The 20,776-nt window shown below is 39.2% G+C and overlaps 1 protein-coding gene across 1 annotated transcript in view; it reads right to left on the bottom strand.

Moving 5' to 3' along the window:
• pard3ba (par-3 family cell polarity regulator beta a) overlaps positions 1-20,776 on the bottom strand; it is a gene marked incomplete at both ends in the record, with an annotated part of 184,277 nt that overhangs the window by 53,237 nt on the left and 110,264 nt on the right. The window contains 2 exons of the mRNA XM_083908728.1: positions 9,995-10,199; positions 14,132-14,347. Coding sequence (XP_083764854.1) covers positions 9,995-10,199; positions 14,132-14,347 — 421 coding nt within the window. The remainder of the gene's footprint in view (positions 1-9,994; positions 10,200-14,131; positions 14,348-20,776) is intronic.

Below are 20,776 nucleotides of genomic sequence, written 5' to 3'. Positions count from 1 at the left end.
CTAGAAACATCAAAGATGAAAAATTACCAAAAAGGTCTTGCAGATTCAAAAGGGGCGTGGCCACGGCAACCATCGGAATTTGGGCGAATTTCGACCAATCGCCAACGAACAGGAAGTTCCCTGTAACTTCGCTGTACACCAACCAACCACCTTGAAACGTTGTATATCAAACAAGGGACCGACCTTGAACACGCCTGCAAGCCATGACCTCTCAACAGGAAGCAGTTCGTCCGAAACAGGAAGTGCCCTGTAACGTCGCTGTATATTAACCAATCAACTTCAACCTTCATGTATAAGACAAGGGACCGACCTTGAACACGTCTGCAAGCCATGACCTCTCAACAGGAAGTAGTTTGTCCGAAACAGGAAGTGCCCTGTAACTTCGCTGTACATAGACCTATCTGCACGTTTAATTAATTCAATTAAAATCTAGTTGTATAGCACCAAATCACAACATACATTATCCCTTTACAATAGGGAAAAAACTCCCTTTTAAGAGGAAGAAACCTCGTACAGAACCAGACTCAAACATGTGCTGCCATCTGCCTAGACGGGTTGTGGTGAAAGGATCAGATTACAGACATCGTCTCGTCAGATCTGAGCCGTCTTCAACAAAAAAAAAATTGTTCAACTTTAAAAGGTAAGGAGATCCAGGAAAAACTGTTTGAATTTGAATTCACAAGACCACGCCCCTTTCCTTCAGACCACCCTCCAAAGCCACGCCCCCACAGCACAGGATAGACATAAAGTTAACCACGCCTATTAAGTAAAATTGGCCGATACGAGCTTAAAATTCATCGCAATAACAGTATTTGTGACAATAGTTTGCAGAATTTCAAAATAAAAGCACGTAAAAAATGTATTTTGCGATAGGAAATTAATCCTTTCGCTTAAAAACAAACAACACATTTGAGGTAAACGACGTAAAATGACGCAAATCTGTTTCTGTTCGTCATAAAACAAAGTCACCACGGCTCCAGGTGAAGGTCAAAGGTCAGGGGTTTGGGTTCCTCTGCGTACAAGAAACACTTGACCTGCTGCTGGGTGAGGTCATACACTGTGTGTGTGTGTGTGTGTGTGTGTGTGTGTGTGTGTGTGTGTGTGTGTGTGTCATTAGCAGACTTTAAATGACAGAGGAAGTCCATCAATCACCGATGACATGAAGAACATGAAGAAGACAGGAGTGGACCGAGGTGGAATCGCTTCCTGGCGCCGCGTGTGTGTGTGTGTGTGTGTGTGTGTGTGTGTGCGTGAGTCAGATCACATGCTAATTGGTCGTGACCGTTTCCTGTGGCGACATGAATACCTTTAATTGGTCGTCTGAGCGACGGTCAGCGTCCGTCTCCCTTCAGCTCAAACTCAAAACGTCAAAACTCGAGACGTCGGCGGCGACGGATCGCGACGACCGACCGACGCAAATGGATTACGCTCGTCACGAGGAATGATTTAGTCGGGATCGTGTTTCCCGCGCTCGATGACTCGAAGTTTAATCTCTAAACGAGTTAAAATATAATAAATGGAAGGAAGATTTTTGGAAAACAATAAAACAAATAGGAGAAGAGGAAAATAAGAAGGCAGCATCATTTAATTATGAATAAAACACCAAGAACTGCAATTTTGTTTTAAAAACGGTTAATTTGTCATCCCACGTAAATAAATGGAGATAATCTGGTTCGATGGATAAGTTAAAATGTCTCTCTGTGATCAAAGATCAAGGCCTTAAATCTGACGTACAATCAGATTACAGATTACATGCAGTTATTAGGGCCAAATAACAAAGAAATGAAGCTTTAAAAGTCATAATATTACAACGTTTTTTCACTTTTCATTCGTCCTTACAGCCAACAAAGTTAAGGTGATACCTTTATTTAATTGACGATATTTGAGTCACCATATTATCGCGATATTTAGGTCACAATACGATATCAAAATATTTAAGTAAAAATATGATATTGTCTCGATATTTAAGTCACAATATTATCGCGATATTTAGGTCACAATAAGATGTTTTCACGATATTTAAGTCACAATATGATATTATCGCGATATTTAAGTCACAATATGATATTATCTCGATATTTAAGTCACAATTTTATCGCAATATTTAGGTCACAATAAGATGTTTTCACGATATTTAAGTCACAATATGATATTATCTCGATATTTAAGTCACAATATTATCGCACTATTTAAGTCACAATACGATATCGCAACATTTAAGTCACAATACGATATCAAAATATTCAAGTCACTATATGTTATCACAATATTTAATTCAAAATATGATCGCGATATTTAAGTCACAATACGATATTATCGTGATATTTAAGTCACACTATTTAAGTCACAATATGATATAGCGATATTTAAGTCACACTATTTAATTCATGATATTATCACAATATTTAAGTCACAATACGATATCGCGAAATTTAAGTCACAATACGATATCGCGATATTTAAATAGCAATACGATATTGCGATATTTAAGTAGCAATACGATATCGCGATATTCAAGTAGCAATACGATATTGCGATATTTAAGTCACAATACGATATCGCGATATTTAAATAGCAATACGATATTGCGATATTTAAGTAGAAATACGATATCGCGATATTTAAGTCACAATACGATATCGCGAAATTTAAGTAGCAATGCGATATCGCGATATTTAAGTCACAATACGATATCGCGATATTAAAGTCACAATACGATATTGCGATATTTAAGTAGCAATGCGATATCGCGATATTTAAGTCACAATACGATATCGCGATATTTAAGTAGCAAGTGTTGTTTCAGTGACTTCTCGTCTTTGTGTCCTCTCAGTGACGTTTATTGATTTTTTTTGCTGCAGGTTTTTATGTACGTTTATGTCAGTGCTGATGATTAACGACGCATATTTTCTGGTTTTATGGACAGAAAACAAAAAAGATCAACATTTTAGAATCATCACAATCATATATCATCACACTGTTATATAATAATAATTTATATTTTAAGGGAAATACAAATAAAAAAATTTTTTTATATATAATTATCGGCTATATAAATATATGTATGAGGACTTCCTCATCTCCAGTGTCCCTCTGATTTTTGACGGACAGCTCACATCAACGTCAGGATGGCCGTCCATCGCAAGTTAATTTGTTTGTGCAGCAGCTGTTGACGCTGATAGTGTGTGTGTGTGTGTGTGTGTGTGTGTGTGTGTGTGTGTGTGTGTGTGTGTGTGTGTGTTTAAATTAGAATAACACCTCCATACAGGAAGCTGAATTCAAAGAAGGAACTCAGTATCATTCTAATCCACACATTTCACCCAAACGCTGCTCAAACGTCCGATGAAGTCAGATTATAACCACTTGGACCACAGGAGCTGCTGGTCTACTGCTGCCCCGTGTGGTCAGTTTACGTCACTGCGGTAAATCCGAACAAAGGATTTTCAAACGCCGAATTTTACAAAATAACATATTTGAAGTTACTGACGGAGGCAGCAGTGGATCAACAACTTCCTGTGAACTCCTGTGTTGCTGTGACGTTAAAGTCGCTGATTTTCTCTATGGGCTTTGGTGCAGGGAGAGTGAGTGGTTTACAAACTTCCTTTAACAGCGAGATAAATGTGACAAACGCATGTGGTGAGACATCTGTGTCCTCGGTGAGGACCGTCTCTTTAAGACGTGTGAAGTGTGCAGGGATTATACATATTTATGGATGAGGATTAGACGTATAATGGTATAATCCAGGCGTTTTTCTTTTGAAGGATATCGCTGTGAAGTGACACTTGACGTGTGTGTGTGTGTGTGTGTGTGTGTGTGTGTGTGTGTGTCTGCTGCAGTCGTCATGGACACCGACACGTCCCGTCTGTGTCCTCCTATGTCCTGTCACTCAGGATCAGTGTGTGTGTGTGTGTGTGTGTGTGTGTGTGTGTGTCCTGCTGTGTGACACACACACACACACAGACGCTGGTGTTTTGATGATGTGTGTGTTTACAAATCCACAGACGAGAGGACGCGGTGTCGCCTCCTCCGCTCCTGTATTTAGCAGAAAAAAATCAGACGGGGGGGGGAAACGAGTCAATTAGCGCCACCCGGCTGTGCTGTGGTGGTATCGCGGCGCAGCGGGAAGTGCGAGGTTTGAAAGTTAGCGAGCGTCTGCGACGACCGCAGATGATTTTTCGCTCTCCTTCCCTGCGCCCACCCTTATCGCTTCCTTGTCTAGTTTCCTTAAGTGTTTGTTTTGTCAGATATCGGGCGACAGATCGCTCACAAGTCCCGCGTCAACGGCGCTAACGTGCGTTAACGTCGACGCCGTTAACGCCGCGATGCGTTTCCATGGCGACTGACCGGGAAAAGACGTCACGTTTACGCGCCTCGACACCGGAGTCCAGGCACTGTTTAGCAGTTAGCTCCGTTAGCTCCTTTAGCGCCCGCTATCGTGCCTACAGTTAAACTCAAGCGGTTTGTTTATTAAAGGAAAAGAGCAGCGCTACAAATAACGTTAGCGTACCTGTGTAACTGCGTATGTTTGCGTCTGTTTTTAAAGTTTAGCGTTACTTTAGAGACTTGTTTTAACGATCGGGGAGTCACTTAAACATGACGTCATGCACGTCTTTTTCCGGTCAGTCCTCATGGAAATGCGTCGCGCGCTAACGTTAACCGTTGTGTTAGCACGTTAACGTGCCCAGCCCTGCGTCAACGTTGACGCCGTTAACCGCCGTTAGCACGTTAACACCGGTTGGCTAGGTTAACGCCCGCTAACGCATAACGCGTTTACATGACGACTGATCGGAGAAAAAAAACCCGCGTTACCTACGTTAGCTTCGTTAGCGTGCCTACAGTGGAACTGGAGCGGTGTGTTCATTAAAGGAAAAGAGCAGCGCTACAAAGAACGTTAGCGTATGTGTGCGTCTGCTTTTAAAGTTAAGCGTTACTTTAGAGACTCATTTTAACAAATCGGGAGTCGCGTAAACACGACGTCACGTTTTTTTTCCCGGTCAGTCGTCATGGTAACGCGGCGTGCGTTAACGTTAACCGGCGTTAGCGGTATTAACGCGCCCAGCACTATTTAAATATAAACGAATGTCTGTAGAGCTCAGATTAGATCCCAGAAAAGTGGCATTCTTGTCCCCGCCCGGCCCTGCTCTGCTGCTGTATACACACAAGCGCTCCTTCATCATCAACAACAACAACAACAACAAAAAATCACCAAGTTAAATAAATGAGAAAATAAATCTGTAGGAGACGAGGCATGAAGCACAACGAGGAACGGTGCCTTACGTATAATCCCGGCATTCATCTCCATACTGTATGTATTAATGCATATATTAATGTATATTAATCTCCTCTTTAGTAAAATATGCATCAGGGCCGCATACATTTATCATTTAGCAGAGAGGAGCGATCACCTTCAGCGTCTCCAGTGTATACAGACTTTATCTTTACATCAATAATGTATACAGCAGCAGCAGCAGCAGCAGCATCACTGTCGTCTATGAAGATAAAATAATCACTGCCTTTAACAACAGAGCACCAGTCGCTTCGTTTAAATGTGCTTTAAAAGTTCTCTTTCAACAATAACCTTGATTTTTCCTCCTTTCTTTCTTTCATAGAAAGAGAGAAACATTCCCACGTTTCCCAGAGGTCACCTTGACTGAAAAACAGCTGTTTGTGACTAAAACTGCTGCCAAAAACAACAACAACGACGACGACAACAACAAGGTCCTCGCGTCGGGGACGACGTCCAACATCTGTCCCCCTGTTGCTGCTGTTTGTTAGATTAAGGTCACAGGTTTTGACATTTTAAAATAAGTAAAGTAACGTTTGAGAGCCACAATTGCATTGAAGCGGATAATTGAGTCATGTTCCACGTGTGTGTGAGTGTGTGTGTGGGGGTGTGTGTGTGTGTGTGTGTGTGAACGCACAAAAGATGAAAATAATGAATAAAGACCAACATCTGAGAACAAGGAGCTTCACAACGACATATATATATATATATATATATATATAAAACTATACCTTCTCTTCTGACGCTCACTCAGCCCCAATCTGATTTAGACAAATGCCAAAGAAGTGGGCTGAGAGAAGGAGCGCGCAGGGAGGCGTGGCCTAGCAGTGAAATCTGACCCCAAATTGAAACTGTGTATACACACGTGATGATGTTGCATTGTGACTTAAATATCGGGATATTGTGACTTAAATACCGTTATAATATTGTATCGTGACTTAAGTATCGTGATAATATTGTGACTAAAATATTGTAATAATATTGTATCATTACTTAAATATCGTGCTAATATTGTGACGTAAATATCGTAATGATATTGTATCGTGACTTAAGTATCGTGATAATATTGTGACTAAAATATTGTAATACTATTGTATCATTACTTAAATATCGTGCTAATATTGTGACTTAAATATAGTAATGATATTGTATCGCGACTTAAATATCGTGATAATATTGTGAATTAAATATCGTAATGATATCGTATCGTGACTTAAATATCGTGATAACATTGTGACTTAAAATATCGTGATAACATTGTGACTTAAATATCGTAATGATATCGTATCGCGACTTAAGTATTGTGATAATATTGTGAATTAAATATCGTAATGATATCGTATCGTGACTTAAATATTGTGATAACATTGTGACTTAAAATATCGTGATAACATTGTGACTTAAATATCGTGATAACATTGCGAATTAAGTATCGTAATGATATCGTATCGTGACTTAAATATGGTGATCACATATGACTAAAATATCGAAATGATATCGTATCGCGACTTAAGTATCGTGATAATATTGTGAATTAAATATCGTAATGATATCGCATCGTGACTTAAATATGGTGATAACATTGTGACTAAAATATCGTAATAATATCGTATTGTGACATCGTGATGACGTTTAGCAAAACACTAGGGAAGGATTCACATTCTACATCACAAGGCAAACATAACCGCTTTAATCTATATATAATATTATAATAATCTATAAAATACAGTCAAATATTTGCATTATTGCTGATTTAAGGCGATTTATTTCCAAAGAGAAGTTTGTGAAGATGAAACAGTTTGAAAAGAGAAGAAACATAAACAGAAGTTAGAGGATGAGTTTGTGCAGATATGGATTGACAGATTGTCAGAGATCTCATACAAACACAGTCTGTCACACAGATCACTGTCGCAGCTTCTTCATATTTACATGTTTGTGCTGAGAGGAAACAGGAAGTAGAGTTTGTTTAATCTGGGAAAATAAACTCTCACGAGGTTCATGGAGTTTGTTTGTTGAGAAATCATCTTAAAGTCTGTCTTAAACTATGACGAATAACCCATAAACTTAGTGTTTTAACACTGTACTGATATCATATGGTGACTAAAATATCGTGATAATATCGTGACTTAAATATCATGATATCATCATATAGTGACTTAAATATTGTGATAACATCGTGACTTAAATATCGTGATAATATCGTGACTTTAATATCATGATAATATCGTGACTTAAATAATAAATATTGTATTGCAACTTAAACATTGTGGTTTCATACAGCGACTTAAATATCGTGATATCATATCGTGACTTAAATATCATTATGATATGGTATTGTGGCTTAAATATCGTGATATCATCATATAGTGATTTAAATATCATGATAATATTGTGACTTAAATATTGTAATTATATCATGACTTAAATATTGTGATATCATCATATAGTGAGTTAAATATCGTGACAATATCGTACTGTGACTTAAATATCGATATAATATCGTATTGTAACTTAAATATTGTGATAATCTTGTGACTTAAATATTGTGATATCATCATATAGTGAGTTAAATATCGTGACAATATCGTACTGTGACTTAAATATCAATATAATATCGTATAGTGACTTAAATATCGTGATAATATTATGACTTAAATATTGTGATAATATCGTATCGTGACAATATCGTATTGTGATTTAAACATTGTGATAATATCGTATAGCGACTTAAATATCGAGATAATATCATGACTTAAATATCGTGACTTAAATATCATGATAATATTGTGACTTAAATATCGAGATAATATTGTGACTTAAAAATCGTATCTTGACTTAAATATCTTGATAACGTTTAAAGCGAAACACAAATAGCTACATCACCTCACCGGGTACTGGCGAGACATTATCGGACTAAACTAAAATAAACCACACTACGGGGGGTTGTGTCATAAAAAAAGATCTACTCCGAAACTGTAGGGGGCGCTCCGTAGAGCACAAAGTTCTGCTTAAAATGCACCTTTTTTTTTTAGAAACATGAATTCATTATAAACAATTATACGATCGTTGAAGAATGGTTGTCCTCGGGGAACCCCGAAGATTCCCGACCCTCTCCACCTCAGCGTCTCTTCAATTACCTTTGGCCGACACGGCGGCCGATTGGATTCTTATCGGCCTGTTATCTGTAGCTGTAGCTGTAGCTGTAGCTTTAGCTGTAGCTGTAGCTTTAGCGTTATCTCTGACCGCAGCCTAATTGAATCTCAGGCGTTGGGAAAGCGCTGATACACTGACCACACACAGTGTCACTGACACAAGATAAGGACTCGTCGTCATTGTCCTCGGAGGATTGGACCATCAAACCCACGACAGGGACGCCGCGATAAAGCTGATAAAGCCGCGACAAGGACACGTTTTTGGGTTTGTACCAGGTTTGTGCCACTTGGGCTTGGGATTGAGAAATAATGGACAACAAGGCTGTGGAATAATCCAACAGGACTTAATCCAACTGAACTCTGTTGTTGGAACTAAATCACCCTTTCATTTCCGATATAAAATCTTTATCAAACAGATGTGGATTCAAATCTGAACAAAAAAGCACAATTACTCCTTAAATATCGTGATAATATTGTGATAATATCGTAAGGTAAATATTGTGACTTAAATATTGTGATAATTCTGTATCGTGACTTAAATATTGTGATGATATTGTGACTTGAATATCGTGGTATCGTATCATGACTTAAATATCATGATAATATCGTATCGTGACTTAAATATCGTGATACTGTGACTTAAATATAGTGATATCGTATCATGACTTTAATATCATGATAATATCGTATCATGACTTAAATATAGTGATTATATTGTGACTTTAATATCGTGACTTAAATATCGTGATAATATCTTATCATGACTTAAATATAGTGATAATATCGTATCATGACTTAAATATAGTGATAATATTGTGACTTTAATATCGTGACTTAAATATCGTGATAATATCTTATCATGACTTAAATATAGTGATAATATTGTGACTTTAATATCGTGACTTAAATATCGTGATAATATCGTATCGTGACTTAAATATCCTGATACTGTGACTTAAATATAGTGATATCGTATTGTGACTTAAATATCGTGATATCGTATCGTGACTTAAATATTGTGATAACATTGTGACATAAATATTGTGATATTGTGACTTAAATATCGTGATATCGTATCGTGACTTTAATATCATGATAATATTGTATCATGACTTTAATATCATGATAATATCGTGTCATTACTTAAATATCATGATTATATTGTATCATGACGTGAATATCATGATAATATCGTATTGTGACTTGAATATTGTGATAATATCCCATCATCAATTGAATATCATCATAATATCGTATCGTGACTTAAATATCGTGATATCGTATCGTGGCTTAAATATCGTGATAATATCATAACTTAAATATCGTGATAATATTTGAGATTGAGAGATACTGGACACAAAGGTTGTGGAATAATCCAACACGACTTAATCCCACTGAACTCGGTCGGAGTAAATTAGGACACGCTGTTGTTTTTAACTTTCATTTCTGAGAGAAAATCTTTATCGAACTTGAATCAGAAAAATAATCTGGATTAAAATCTGCACCGAAAAGCAGAATAATCCCAATCCAGCTGCTGCGTTTCGGGGGCGTGTCTTACCTCAGGAGACCGAATCCTTTCTTCTTGCTCTTCTTGTCCAGTTCCTCCAGAGAGCCGTCGGAGCCTTTCTTCTTGCCCTTGCTCTTCTTCTCCTTCTTCTTCCCTTTGCTCTTGCTCTTCTTGCCGTCCTCCACGTCCACGCCGTGGCGAGAGGACGCGCTGGCGGGCGTGTCGTGACCCGAGCTCTGCTCCGACAGGTCGTCGTCTGACGGAGGGAAAGGGAAGAAAGAACCGGGTCAGAGATGTTGGACGGATTTTAACCGGGACAACCGGAGGCTGCGAGAGCCATAGTTAACTGAAATACACAAGCCGCTCTCAATGAAAACGTGACAACCGGGCATGTTCTCGGCTTAATGTGGACTTTAAGCAACCTTTGCTGCATGGAAACGGAAGTTGGTAAACCACTCACTCTCCCTGCACCAAACCCCATAGAGAAAAACAGCGATTTTACGACACAGCTCACAGGAGTTGTTGATCCACTGTTTCCTCCATCAATAACTTTAAATGTGTTATTTTGTCAATTCTGTGTTTTAAAGTCTTTGTTCCGATTTAATTCAGTGACACAAAGTGACCACACGAGGCAGCAGCAGACCAGCAGCTCCTGTGTCCCTGTGAGCTAAAATCAGTGATTTTTTTCAATGGGGTTTGGTGTGGGAGAGTGAGTGGTTTATAATGATTTAACTTCCAAGAAGAAAATGTTTGTGACATTTAATGAATCTGTTTACTGTTTCATCTTCCTGTTAGACGGACCTTTTCAACAAAAAACTGAAGTTTGTAATAACCACTCACTCTCCCACACCAAACCCCATAGAGAAAAACAGCGATTTTAAGACACAGCACACAGGAGTTTTTGATCCACTTCTGCCTCCATCACTAAGCTGAAATGCATTATTTTTTCTATTCTGTGTTTGAAATTCCTTGTTCCGATTTAATTCAGTGACAAAGTGACCACACGAGGCAGCGGTAGACCAGCAGCTCCTGTGTCCCCGTGAGCTAAAAGTGGTTTTTAATTATTTAATTTCCAAGAAGAAAATGTTTGTGACATTTAAAGAATCTGTTTACTGATTTATCTTCCTGTTAGACGGACCTTTTCAACAAAAAACTGAAGTTTGTAATAACCACTCACTCTCCCAGACCAAAGCCCATAGAGAAAAACAGTGATTTAACATCATAACACACAGGAGTTCTTCATCCACTTCTGCCTTCATTACTACATTTAAATGTGTTATTTTGTCACTTCTGTGTTTGAAATTCCTTGTTCCGATTTAATTCAGTGACACAAAGTGACCACACGAGGCAGCAGTAGAGCAGCAGCTCCTGTGTCCCCGTGAGCTAAAATCAGTGATTTTCTCTATGAGGTTTGGTGTGAGGGAGTTTTTCATCTAATCAAGTCAGCGTCAACAAGAAACTGAAGTTTGTAAACCACTCACTCTCCCTGCACCAAACTCCATAGAGAAAAACAGTGATTTAACATCAGAACACACAGGAGTTTTTCATCCACTTCTTCCTCCATCACTAAGTTTAAATGTAGTATTTTGTCAAGTTGGGGTTTGAAATTCCTTGTTCCGATTTAATTCAGTGACACAAAGTGACCACACGAGGCAGCAGTGGAGCAGCAGCTCCTGTGTCCCTGTGAGCTTTCTCTATGGAGTTTGGTGTGAAGGAGTTTTTCATCTAATCAAGTCAGCGTCAGTCAAATATATCTTAAGAATATGTTCGGAGCTTTATGTCACTGTTAGACACTGTTGTTTTTTAACAAGAAACTGAAGTTTGTAAAAACCACTCACTCTCCTGCACCAAACCCCATAGAGAAAATCAGGGATTTTAGCTCACAGAGACACAGGAGTTTTTCATCCACTGTTGCCTCCATCACTAAGTTGAAATTAGCTATTTTGTCAATTCGGGGTTAGAAATTCCTTGTTCAGGTTCACCTCAGTGACACAAAGTGACCACACGGGGCAGCAGCAGAGCAGCAGCTCCAGTGTCCCTGTGAGCTTAAAATCGCCGTTTTTCTCTATGGGGTTTGGTGCGGGGAGACAAACTAAAGATTTCGTAGACTTTAATTCAAGTAGATTTCATTCTGCCTTTGTTGTTAAAATCACTTATTTTTCTGTGTCTCGGGCAAAAAGCCATTGTCGTGTGTGTTTAGTCAATTAAACAACCATAGCTCTAAAAATCTAAAATAATTTGGAGTAAATTAAACGACAAAAAGACGAAGATCAGAGTCATTCTCCACAAAGAATCATCAGCATTAACTGGTGATAATTGCAGCTCAAATGGAGGACGGTGACGCGCTCATTAATCACAAACCTCCTCGGCGTCGCACGTGTCGGCGGGTTCACGACACACAGAGCGTTAAAATTGTGCTGCTGTAAGACGTTAAAGTTGCTCTCGCTCAAATTGCTGAGTGGATAAAAAAAAATCCACGTTGAATTTCATTAAAGGTACTTTGGCTAAGCGCCGTGCTTTGGCAGAAGCTCAGAGCTCCTGCTGGACGAGCCAGAGCGTTATAAAGCCTGAGAGATGAGCTCTGGCAGCCGCGGCGTCATCGTCATCGTCATCGTCATCGTCTCACTGAAACACTGGGCAGGATTCACACGTCGTACAGCAACAGAGGAAGCACAATAATGCCTTAAATATATCGTGACTTAGAGATTGTGACTTCTTTATCGTGATAATAACATATCGTGACTTAAATATCGTGATAATATCGTGTCACGACTTAAATAACGTGATAACATCGTATCGTGACTTTTGGTGATAATATTGTGACTTAAATATCGTGATAATAATCGTGACTTAAATATCGTGATAAAATTGTGACTTAAATATCATGATAATATTGTATCATTACTTAAATATCGTGATAATATCGTAGCGTGACTTAAATATCGTGATTATATCATGACTTAAATATCATGATATCGTATCATGATGTAAATATCATGATAATATCGTATTGTGACTTAAATATCGTGATAATATTGTGACTAAAATATTGTGATAATATTGTATCATTACTTAAATATCGTGATAACATCGTATCATGACTTAAATATTGTGATAATATTGTGACTTAAATATTGTATCATTACTTTAATATCGTGATAATATCCTATCATGACTTAAATATCGTGATAATATTGTGACTTAAATATTGTGATAATATTGTATCATTACTTTAATATCGTGATAATATCCTATCATGACTTAAATATCGTGATAATATTGTGACTTAAATATCGTGATAATATTGACTTAAATATCGTGACAATATTGTATCATTACTTAAATATCGTGATAATATCGTATCATGACTTAAATATTGTGATAATATCGCAGGGTGACTTAAATATCGTGATTATATCGAGACTTAAATATCATGATATCGTATCATGACGTAAATATCGTGATAATATCGTGACTTAAATATTGTGATAATATTGTGGCTTAAATATGATAACATTGTATCGTGACTTAAATATCGTGATAATATCGGTACGTGGCAGAAATATCATGATATCGTATCGTGACTTAAATATCATGATAATATTGTGACTTACATATCGTGACTTAAATATCGTGATAATATTGTGACTTAAATATGATACTATTGTATCGTGACTTAAATATCGTGATAATATTGGTACGTGGCAGAAATATCATGATATCGTATCGTGACTTAAATATCGTGATAATATTGTGACTTACATATCGTGACCAAAATATCGTGACTTAAATATCGTGACTTAAATATCGTGATAATATTGTGACTTAAATATGATAATATTGTATTGTGACTTAAATATCGTGATAATATCGGTACATGGCAGAAATATGATATCGTATCGTGACTTAAATATCGTGATAATATTGTGACTTAAATATCGTGACTTAAATATCGTGACTTAAATATCGTGATAATATTGTGACTTAAATATGATAATATTGTATCGTGACTTAAATATCGTGATAATATCGTATCGTGACTTAAATATCGTGATAATATTGTGACTTAAATATCGGGATAATATTGTGACTTACATATCGTGACTTAAATATCGTGACTTACATATCGTGACTTAAATATCATGACTTAAATATCGTGATAATATCGCGTGAAAGGCGTGCGCTCACCGTCCTCAGAAGGCCCGTCGTAGGACTTGTCGATGGCGATGCGGAAGCTCTGGTTGCATCCCCGGCCGCGCACCATGTGCGGCCGCGGGCGGTGGAAGGGGACGTGGGCCTGTTTGTGGCTCTGGTTGGCCTCGGACACGGCCGTCTGTAGACTCTCCAGAGAGCTGGACTTCCACAGGCCCAGGGTCGGACCCAGAGCTGCACCACCTGAAGGGTCTGACACAGAGAAAGACGTCCTTTAAGAAAAACTTACACATTTGCTCCTCGTGGCAAAAAATGTCACCTTCCAAAAACTGCTGTAAAAACACTATATATTAATACTTTTTCACACTTTAAATTGGTCAATCTTTTAAAGCTACTTCAGCCTGAAATATACATATCAAATATTAAGAATATTTTTGGAAATGTTAACCCCATTTTGTTGTTGTATGTTATCGGAAAAAAAATCCGATTTTTTAAGAAACTTCCAAATTTGTTCTAAGTGGCAGAAAATGTCACTTTCCAAAAACTGCTGTAAAAACATTATCTATTAATATACTTCAGCCTGAAATATACATATTAAATATTAATAATATTTTTTGTAATTTAACCCTATAGAGGCCATTTTGTTTACACAAGTCCACTGTTTTTTCAACAAAAAAACTGCAATAATTTCCATAAAACACATTTCAAGGATAATTTTATAATAATTATTATTAGGCCCTGGGATGGGTCAATGACTGGCAGAAACATTGATTTTGATGCATTGTTATTTTTTTTCGCAGTGTCAGATTTTAAAAAAAAACTTCCAAATTTGTTCCTTGTGGCAGAAAATGTCACCTTCCCAAAAACTGCTGTAAAAACATTATATTTTAATATTTTCTTCCACTTTAAATGAGTCAATCTTTTAAAGCTGCTTCAGCCTGAAATACACATATCAAATATTAATAATATTTTTGGAATTTTTAACCCTTTAAAGGCCACTATCACACAATAGTTCCTAATTTTTTATGTGTTTTTCCACATAGAAGCAAACACTCAACTGTATTTCATTGTAAATATGTTTTAAACTGTTCAAACTTAAAATTTACCATTAAAAATCTGACAACTCTGAAATCAATTTAAGTTTGTTAAATTTTTCTTCATTTGAAATTGTTAATACGCTATTTTAACTCCCAGATATTGAAAGTTATGCTGGAAAATTGGGCAAACGCACATTTTCTGACCCTTCTATGGTTAAAATAAGCTAAATAATGCACATTACTACACATTATTCAGTGCAACAGAAACAGAAACATAAGCCCGAGTTTAACTCGGCTTCAGCTGGAGCTGACGGCGACTTTCAGGTGTAAATATGAAGCTGTGAAGAAGAAGAATAAAGGTGAATAACAGGCCCAGAGTGTCACAGACCTATGGGTTTCCACATGAAGGTAAAAAGGAAAGCAGGTGATGAATGAGGTGAAGTGCTACAGCCACGAGTGAAGAGCGGCATTATGGGAAGTGACAGGCTCATGCATAAGCAAGAGACGAGCGAACGGGGCTGAATAAATGAAGTGGCTTCATGGCGTGACTCAGGTCTGGTTCTCCTGTGCCGAGGAGGAGGAGGAGGAGGAGGAGGAAGAGGAGGAGGAGGAGGAGGAAGACGACAGAGGCCACAGCTGATTCAGCAGCAGAGAATAAGACTGTGAGAGAAACGTAAAGGACAAAGAAACGAGCTAAAGAGACGAGCGAGCGTGAAGGACGAAGACAGAAAGGACAGGAAAAGACGATCCAGTTCAATTTGTCTCTGAATGAATGAATCGAATCAGATTGACGATCTTTAACTGACGTTTTTATTCCTCCGTCTCTCACTCTCACACTTTTATGTTATATTTAATATAAATAAAATGTTATTTTCACTTCAGTGATAATTCTCCGCTGCTGCTCGGAGCAGACGCACTTCATGTTAAGACAGAGTTTGTACTACGGTGGCCTGGAGGTGCAAAATTAACAAAAGTTGACAAGACAAGAAACGGAGAATCCCCAAAACTAATGTCATGGATGCTGTTTTTCCACTGAACCACTTCCTTTCAACCTTCAAAATAAGAGCCACTGACTTTGCCTTTTTTTTACTGCGTCTGCAAATTAGCGTAGTGAACGTAACCAACGCGCTAACCTTCGTCACATGTGGACAATGCCACCTGTGGAGCGTGCTACTATTTTCATTCAGGAAAAATGCCGGTGGATCCAGCTGTTGTGTTGCCTGTTGCGTTGGCTAAATAGCTAACTAGCTAACTAGCTAGCTAGTTATATGAATTCACAAAAGCTCACTACATTTTGAGGGCTGATTATCAGGACAAAAACGCAAATTCCCGTCGTTCCCAGCTTCACGTGAACACGCAAAATTAAGGGGTTAGTGCAAAAATGTCAGGTTAGGGGAAAATGTCCACTTGGTTTGGAACGCCCTCAACCGTCAATTCCCCTCGTTGCGGGAAGTGGCTTCCCTACGGAATTGGGACGCGGCTACATGCAAATTAGCGTAGTGAACGTAACGAACGTGCTAACCTACGTCACATGTGGACAATTCCACCGGTGGATCGTGCTACTATTTTCATTCAGGAAAAATGCCGGCGGATCCGGCTGTTGTGTTGGCTAACTAGCTAAGTAGCTAGCTAGCTAGCTAACGTGCTTATTTGTGAAAATATATTACAACGAAATTGTTACTAGGCAGAGTAACAATTTTTGTTTTTGTTTTCAACAAAGCCATCTTTGTTGAAAAAACGAGCTAACTAGCTAGTTAGCTTTCATAAATCGTCAGTTATTTTCTGACATTAGTGATCAAAGCTCATCGGTCCCTTGGATGTATATCAAACCAACGTATTCCGACACATTTCGACATTGTAAACGTGCTTATTTGCGAAAAATATGATTATAAGGACAAAAATCGCAAAGCACCGGTGGAGCGTGCTACTATTTTCATTCAGGAAAAATGCCGGCGGATCCCGTTGTTGTGTTGCCTGTTGCGTTGGCTAACTAGCTAGTTAGCTAACGTGCTTATTTGCGAAAATATTTTACCACGAAATTGTTACTCGGCAGACGTGGCCGCCATCTTTGTTGAAAAAACTAGCTAACTAGCTAGTTAGCTTGTTAGTGATCAAAGCTCAACGGTCCTTTGGATGTATATCAAACCAACGTATTCCGACACATTTCGACATTGTAAACGTGCTTATTTGCGAGAAATATGATTATAAGGACAAAAATCGCAATTCCCGTTTGCTCCCAGCTACACGAGAACGCGCAAAATTAAGGGGTTAGGGCAAAAATGTAGGGTTAGGGGAAAATGTCCACTTGGTTTGGAGTGCCCGCAACCGTCAATTCCCCTCGTTGCGGGAAGTGGCTACATGCAAATTAGCGTAGTGAACGTAACAAACGTGCTAACCTACGTCACGTTGACAATTCCACTGGTGGAGCGTGCTACTATTTTCATTCAGGAAAAATGCCGGCGGATCCCGTTGTTGTGTTGCCTGTTGCGTTGGCTAACTAGCTAGCTAGCTAACTAGCTAGTTAGCTAACGTGCTTATTTGCGAAAATATATTACAACGTAATTGTTCCTCGGCAGACGTGGCCGCCATCTTTGTTGAAAAAACTAGCTAACTAGCGAGTTAGCTTTCATAAATCGTCAGTTATTTTCTGACATTAGTGATCAAAGCTCATCGGTCCTTTGGATGTATATCAAACCAACGTATTCTGACACATTTCGACATTGTAAACGTGCTTATTTTTGCGAGAAATATGATTATAAGGACAAAAATCGCAATTCCCGTTTGCTCCCAGCTACACGAGAACGCGCAAAATTAAGGGGTTAAGGCAAAAATGTAGGGTTAGGGGAAAATGTCCACTTGGTTTGGAGTGCCCTCAACCGTCAATTCCCCTCGTTGCGGGAAGTGGCTACATGCAAATTAGCGTAGTGAACGTAACAAACGTGCTAACCTACGTCACGTGTGGACAATTCCACCGGTGGAGCGTGCTACTATTTTCATTCAGGAAAAATGCCGGCGGATCCCGTTGTTGTGTTGCCTGTTGCGTTGGCTAACCAGCTAGCTAGCTAACTAGCTAGTTAGCTAACGTGCTTATTTGCTAAAATATATTACAACGAAATTGTTCCTCGGCAGACGTGGCCGCCATCTTTGTTGAAAAAACTAGGTAACTAGCTAGTTAGCTTTCATAAATCGTCAGTTATTTTCTGACATTAGTGATCAAAGCTCAACGGTCCTTTGGATGTATATCAAACCAACGTATTCCGACACATTTCGACATTGTAAACATGCTTATTTGCGAAAAATATGATTATAAGGACAAAATCGCAATTCCCGTTTGCTCCCAGCTACACGAGAAAGCGCAAAATTAAGGGGTTAAGGCAAAAATGTAGGGTTAGGGGAAAATGTCCACTTGGTTTGGAGTGCCCTCAACCGTCAATTCCCCTCGTTGCGGGAAGTGGCTACATGCAAATTAGCGTAGTGAACGTAACAAACGTGCTAACCTACGTCACGTTGACAATTCCACCGGTGGAGCGTGCTACTATTTTCATTCAGGAAAAATGCCGGCGGATCCCATGGTTGTGTTGCCTGTTGCGTTGGCTAACTAGCTAGCTAGCTAACTAGCTAGTTAGCCAACGTGCTTATTTGCGAAAATATATTACAACGAAATTGTTCCTCGGCAGACGTGGCCGCCATCTTTGTTGAAAAAACTAGCTAACTAGCTAGTTAGCTTGTTAGTGATCAAAGCTCAACGGTCCTTTGGATGTATATCAAACCAACGTATTCCGACACATTTCGACATTGTAAACATGCTTATTTGCGAAAAATATGATTATAAGGACAAAAATCGCAATTCCCGTTTGCTCCCGGCTACGAGTGAAAGCGCAAAATGAAGGAGTTAAGGCAAAAATGTAGGGTTTGGGGAGGAATTAGTGTCATATTTCAACAGCGAGAGCAGTTTCTGACGCTTGAAAAGCATCAAAGAGGAGCAGAAGACGGACAATTGAAAGTGAAAAGTGAAAAGTGAAGCGCTGAAGCGACGCCTGTCGCCCCTTTTAAGTCCTAAATTGACTTTCTTAGCGGGAGTGGGATTTGTGTGGAATAATAAAGGCGGGGGGGGGGGGGGGGGGTTATAAATAAGAGGAATAAAACGCTACCGTTTAAAAAGAGACAGGATTTGTGTCACAAAGCTAATTTGGGAGGCCGTCCAGCTCACAGCCGGCTGGAATTAAGCCGCTTTCTGCCATGAAACACACACACACACACACACAGATCATGCCGGTGTGTGTTTTTCTTTCAGGAGAGTGTGTGTGTGAGGCATTTGAGGCTGGAGGTAAATGAATAATGAGGGTTTAATAGGACGGATGAGCGGCAGAAGAGGCGGCTATCATCGCCCAGCTCGACCCAACGGAGGGTGAAATCAGCGTTTATCACATATCGCCGCCGCCCGCCGCGCCGCACCGCGCCGCGCCGGCAGATGCTCGTACCTCGGCGAACACGTCTGCCCGCCGTCGACTCGACCTGCTGCACATATCTGATGAACGGCCTCGCAGCCAAACGGCGGGCGGCGAGGGGGCGACGGATGCCCTTCACACAGCTGTAACGCCATCCGAGATCTGAGATCCACAGCCCGATAAAAAGACGTTTTTTTTTTTGTTTTTTTTTACTACGCTTTAATCACACGCCGCATCAGCGAGCAGCCGAGCTCGACGTTTCGTTTTATTTTCATCGTCTATAGCGAAAAAAAGTTTTCACCGACGAGCTTCGGGGGGGGTGTCAGAAAACAACTTTTTAAAAGAGGAAATACGAGCGGATTTTTGTCAGTTTTGTCCTGTAGAGTTTATTTTGCACTAATTTAGTGAGAAAAATAAAGTGGTTGTTGAAATACAACCCTTTGTTGGTGCTTTGTAAACCACTCACTCACCCACACCAAACCCCATAGAGAAAAACAGCGATTTTACATCACAGCACACAGGAGTTCACAGGAGTTGTTGATCCACTGCTGCCTCCATCACTAAGTTCAAAAGTCTTATTTTGTTAATTCGGTGTTGAGAAATGTTCATTACGATTTACCTCAGTGACACAAAGTGACCACACGAGGCAGCAGTGGACCAGCAGCTCCTGTGTCCACATGAGCTAAAATCAGTGATTTTCTCTATGGGGTTTGGTGTGAGGGATATTTTCATCTAAATCAAGTCAGCATCAGTCAAAGTCACAGCTTTATCTCACTGTTAGACACTGTTTTTTAACAAGAAACTCAAGTTTCTAAACCACTCACTCTCCCACACCAAACCCCATAGAGAAAACCGTCGATTTTAACGTCACAGCAAACAGTTTCGTCGTGGAGTTGTCGATCCACCGCTGCCTCCATCACTAAGTTCAAATGTGTTATTTTGTCAATTCTGCTTTTTAAAACCTTTGTTCAGATTCACATCAGTGACACAAAGTGACCACACGAGGCAGCAGTAGACCAGCAGCTCCTGTGTCCCTGTGAGCTAAAATCAGTGATTTTCTCAATGGGGTTTATGTGCGGTCGAATGACTTCTTAAAAAAAACACCAGTTTTTCTGCCTCAAATGTCTGTCGGCTTCAATCAAATATATCTTAAGAATTATGTTCACAGCTTTATCTCACTGTTAGACACTGTTTTT

The sequence above is a fragment of the Microchirus variegatus genome, assembly GCF_963457635.1.
Source record: "Microchirus variegatus genome assembly, chromosome: 22".
Lineage (NCBI taxonomy): Eukaryota > Metazoa > Chordata > Actinopteri > Pleuronectiformes > Soleidae > Microchirus > Microchirus variegatus.
The sequence above is the reverse complement of the archived record's forward strand: the minus strand, read 5'-3'. Positions and strand labels throughout refer to the sequence as shown.